Here is a 4,401-nt window from a genome sequence, read left to right as displayed (position 1 = left end):
GGCGCGCGGCTCCGCGGTGCACGGGGGACGTGGGGGGCCGGGGCGCGTGGCTCCGCGGTGCGCGGGGGGCGTGGGGGTGCCGGCGCGCGGCTCCGCGGTGCTTGGGGTCGTGGGGGGTCCAGGGTGCGCTGCGCGTTAGAGCTGGGCGGCGTCCGGGCTGCAGACGTAGAGCGCTAGGCACCTCGCTTTGTGAATGGGCCCTGGGGTAAGGTTCTGCTGTCCGGGACCCGATGTGGGGAGCTGCCCTGGAGGCCCTGGAGCCACGGAATAGCTGCTGCAGCCGTGGGGCTCTTTGGGGCCAGGGCACCGGGGGCTGACGATGTGCGCGCCCTCCCACGTGTTCACATCTGCAAACCACCCCAACCTGGCCCCCAGACTCCTTCCTCTGATTTTTGGAAAGAACTACAGCTGGCGCTGCCGCGGAAGGTGCACTACAGGCCAGCGGAAGGAGACCCTCAGACGCAGCTGCAGGACGACAAGGACCCCATGCTGATTCTTCAAGGCCGAGTCCCGGAGGCCCGGGCCCTGGAAGAGGGCGACCTGGGTATGCCCATCCAGCCCCACTCTGGACCGGAGAAGCTCAGCCCAGGGCGTAGCGGGGGCAGGCACAGGGCAGACGGCTTGGAGGGGCCCCGGTGTTGAGGACTCTTCCTGGCACCGATGGCCCCTGCACAGCCTCTCTGCGCGGGGGTGCTCGGCCCTGGGCCTGCCTGGGAATATCCTGGACCTCACCGGCCCTCACTGCAGGGGCTGAGCTGGGACAGCCCCTAAGTGTGTCTGCGCCAAGGCTGTGGGTGGTCACCTCAGGCGCCTCGGTCTCCCCTCCCCAGGTATCCCGAGGCCTGTCTTTGGAGAGCCATCAGCTCCACCGAGCACGGGCGGGGTCTCGCTGGGAGAGGGCCGGGGCAGCGAAGTGGACGTCTCGGACCTCGGCTCGAGAAACTACAGTGCCCGCACAGACTTCTACTGCCTGGTGTCAGAAGATGATGTGTAGCCCCCACTCAGAATGGAGGATGATAAGGACATCGGGTGCCAGGACAGGGGGGTCGTTCCTCTGCTTAGCAAGACCACAACCCCTGTCTGCAGCCCTGGGAACCCCAGGGCAAGGCTGTGGCCCCATGGCCCCTCCCAGTGCCAGAAAATAAAGTCCTTTTGGATTCTGCCTGGGCCTCACTCTCCTTCCCTGCAGCAGCAGGAGATTTCGGTTTGGCTTCCCTCTGGGGCTCTCTTGGCCCTCCGCCCCTCCTTCCCTCCTCACCCCCTAAATCACCAAATCTGCCCCCTCCCCATCCCCCTTCCTAAGCTCGGGCATGTCCCTTGCTTACAGTAGCCTCCCTGCCTGGTCCCTGGTTGGGGATGTGACTGTCCCTAACCCTTCCCAATCCATGCAGACCCTCGATGGGCAGGCCCCTGGAGATCTCAAGTTCTGAGCTTCACAGAAGCTTTCTGTTTTAAGAACATCAACAGTAGGCTGGTGTGATGGCTCACGCCTGTAATCCCAGTACTTTGGGAGGCCAAGACGGGCGAATTACGAGGTCGGGAGTTCAAGACCAGCCTGGCCAACATAGTGAAACCCCATCTCTACTAAAAATACAAAAAATTAGCCAGGTGTGGTGGTGTGTGCCTGTAATCTCAGCTACTTGGGAGGCAGAGGCAGGAGAACTGGATGAACCTGTGAGGCAGAGGTTGTAGTGAGCCGAGATTGCAGCATTGCACTCCAGCCCACACGACAGTGCAATACTTCGTCTCAAAAAAAAAAAAAAAAAAATCCACAGTAACTTCACAACTAGACGGCCTGGCTCTGGGTGAGATGAGTGGGGTCCAGAGCCTGCTGGACCCCAAACCTCAGGCAGCCAGTGTGCGAGCCCCTGCTCCTGGCAACTCCAGGCCCAGGGTGGGTGGAGAGGGAGTTGGGTCCATTTGCTGCATGCGTACAGCCCACGAGGCAGTCCCCCTCCCCCACTCCAGTCACCCCTCTGCTCTTGAGGCCCCCAGCTCTGCTCCATGTGTGCCTATGGTCCCCCTGTGTCCACCCTGTCCCCTCTTGGGCCTGAGGTGCCCCTTGTCCCTCTGCTGGGCTCTCCCTGTCCTGTGTCCTCTGACCTTGGGAGGCTTGTGTGTGAGCCCAAGGGGTGGGTGTCCTCAGGGGCAGGAGGGTGCCTTGAGTCCCAGGATCAGCTGCCCTGGTCACACTGCCAGCCACAGGGTCAGGCCAGCCATGGAAGGGTGCAGGGCAGTGACTGTTGATGGCCATCTTTATTCCCATTGCTGGCTGTCCCAAGATACTGCCAGGCCACAGCCAGCCCCACCTCTGTCAGTGTGACTGGGTCACCACCCCACACACCCGAGCAGCCTCAAGCCCTGCCCCACCCCCTCCCTGCGGAAGCCAAGTCCCCAGTTATAAGCCCCTGTCCCTCCTGGTGGCCCAGGACCCTCAAAGGTGCACACAGGGGTCCCAGCAAGGGGCCCCTTGGTCATCAGCCTTCTCCTCCAGGCTGGGCTGAGTCAGGCAGCCCGGAGCTGAGTCTGTCTCTCGGACGCTGGGTCACGTCACCTTCTCCTCCTGCAAGAGGCTTCGCCTATGGGCCCAGGAAGTCCTCCTTCCGAAAGCCCTTCTACAGAGGAGAGAGGGCACAAGGTCATGGCCTGCCTGCCCTGCGGCCCTCTGCCCTCTGTCCACCCTGCACTGTGCTGGGTGCGGCCTAGACACTTCCTCTCTGCGCTTCTGGTCTCCAGCCACCCACTGGCCTCTTCGCCAACGGCTCCACGTGGGTTCCCGTGACCCTCCCCTGCGTCCCATGCCACGCACCCGCGTTTCTCGCCTCGGGCCCGGGGAACATACCGCCCGGAAGTCTCGGTGCAACTTGCTGTACTGCCACAGGTTGGCCAGGAGGCTGGAAGCTGCCCGGGAGGACTTCTCACTGTCAGGGCTGAGGGTGGAGGGCAGTCAGGAGGGGACACAGTCAGAAAGCAGGTGGCTGGGAGGGGCCGGAGCACCCCCTGGCTGGGCTGCCGCAGGGCAGGGCTGGCTCCCACCTGTCCCGCTTCTTCTTGATGAAGACAAGCTTTCGGAGCCCGTCGAAGTAGAGCAGGTCCCGGGCGGCGATGGGGCTGGCCACCACCAGGTTGTTGAGCACGGCTATGATGTTGACCAGCACCTCGGCGGGCGGCGACTTCTCACCCACGCTGCCCGGCAGCTTCTCAATCAGGTGGCTCACGACCTTGGTGGCTGCGGGAGGTCGGGGTCAGTCTGCACCCCCACTCCAGCCACCCGGGCACTGGGGGTCCCCTGCCTCCCCCAGGGAGCTGCGTGCCTGTCTGTCTACTCCACTGGCCCCAGTGGCCGGGAGCCCCCACGTAGCGTGTGTGGACCCGGCGAGGCGGGAACAGGACTGCTGACTCACACATCTCGTCCTTGTTCCGCGCGTTCCGGGACAGGTTTCGGATGAGGCCGGTCAGCGAGCGCAGCTGGTGGTGGTCGGCTGTGCGGACGCGGTCCAGCAGCGGGTTCAGGATCCGCTCCTGCTCCAGTGCCAGGCGGCTCAGCACCCCCGCCCACTGCGGGGAGAGAGGGAGGTCTCAGACCCTCACCTGGGGGGATCCTGACACCCCGGGGGGTGGGGGCTCTGCTTCTGCCTTTGCCCCCCAGCCGGGGCATCAGCTGCAGGCAGGGTCAGGTGCCTCCCTTCAAACTCAGGGCAGAACCTAAATCCTCCCAAGGCCCAAGGCCTGCCCACCGGTCGCTGACCTCAGATGCTCCGGGGCCCCGGCACCCCTTGCCCCCTCCCCTCCCCATCCCTCCCCTGCCCCTCCCCCCGCAGCATGAACTCCCGGGAACCCCTGGGTCTGCGGGTGCGCCCACCCTGCGGTCGCCCGCCGTGATGTTCTGCAGCGCCCCCGCGGCCGCCTCCGTCGTGTGCCGGTTGAGCTCGCAGCGCTGCAGCAGCCGGTTGTACAGACCCACGATCTGGGGGCTCCACAGCCACTCCAGGCCCTTGGGGTCCTTGGACACCTCCGCGAAGGTGAGCGCGTCGGCGGTGAGAGGCAGCTGCGCGGGGCGGGGCCGGGGTCAGCGGGGCCGGTGCGGGACCCATTCCCCACGCCCCGCCCGGGCCGGTGCCCACCCCTCCCCACGCCCCGCCCAGGCCGCTGCCCACCTCGCGCAGCCGCCGGCCCTGCGGCGTGAAGCAGCCCACCATCTCGCCCGGCGGCGCCCCGGCCAGGTCCCTGCGGCCGCGGCCCTCCAGCCGCTGCAGCGCAGACGGCGGCATCTCGTCATACAGGCGGTAGGAAAGGTTCCGCAGCACGCACACCGCGTTCTCCACGCTCTGCGGGCAGGGGCGCGGGTCAGGGCGCGGGTCAGGGCGCGGGCAGGAGCGCGGGTCAGGGCGCGGGCAGGGG

At 66.0% G+C, this 4,401-nt stretch overlaps 2 protein-coding genes across 5 annotated transcripts in view; one reads left to right on the top strand and one right to left on the bottom strand.

Annotated features, from left to right (window-relative positions):
• SIGIRR (single Ig and TIR domain containing) overlaps window positions 1-1,162 on the top strand; it is an 8,415-nt gene extending 7,253 nt beyond the window's left edge. For all 3 annotated transcript variants that reach the window (XM_032271494.1, XM_032271495.1, XM_032271493.1), the window contains exons 9-10: window positions 376-544; window positions 831-1,162. In XM_032271494.1, the coding sequence (XP_032127385.1) occupies window positions 376-544; window positions 831-994 (333 nt within the window). In that variant the 3' untranslated portion in view covers window positions 995-1,162. The remainder of the gene's footprint in view (window positions 1-375; window positions 545-830) is intronic.
• A 1,075-nt stretch (window positions 1,163-2,237) lies between these two features.
• PKP3 (plakophilin 3) overlaps window positions 2,238-4,401 on the bottom strand; it is a 10,226-nt gene continuing 8,062 nt past the window's right edge. For both annotated transcript variants that reach the window (XM_032271490.1, XM_032271491.1), the window contains 6 exons: window positions 4,158-4,328; window positions 3,863-4,048; window positions 3,405-3,558; window positions 3,037-3,229; window positions 2,843-2,930; window positions 2,238-2,615 (listed from right to left, as the gene is read on the bottom strand). In XM_032271490.1, the coding sequence (XP_032127381.1) occupies window positions 2,580-2,615; window positions 2,843-2,930; window positions 3,037-3,229; window positions 3,405-3,558; window positions 3,863-4,048; window positions 4,158-4,328 (828 nt within the window). In that variant the 3' untranslated portion in view covers window positions 2,238-2,579. The remainder of the gene's footprint in view (window positions 2,616-2,842; window positions 2,931-3,036; window positions 3,230-3,404; window positions 3,559-3,862; window positions 4,049-4,157; window positions 4,329-4,401) is intronic.

This window comes from Sapajus apella, unplaced genomic scaffold (assembly GCF_009761245.1).
Source record: "Sapajus apella isolate SASKATOON/1434 unplaced genomic scaffold, GSC_monkey_1.0 scaffold234, whole genome shotgun sequence".
Classification (NCBI taxonomy): Eukaryota; Metazoa; Chordata; class Mammalia; order Primates; family Cebidae; genus Sapajus; species Sapajus apella.
Note: the sequence above shows the minus strand (reverse complement) of the source record. Positions and strands in the feature narration are given on the sequence as shown.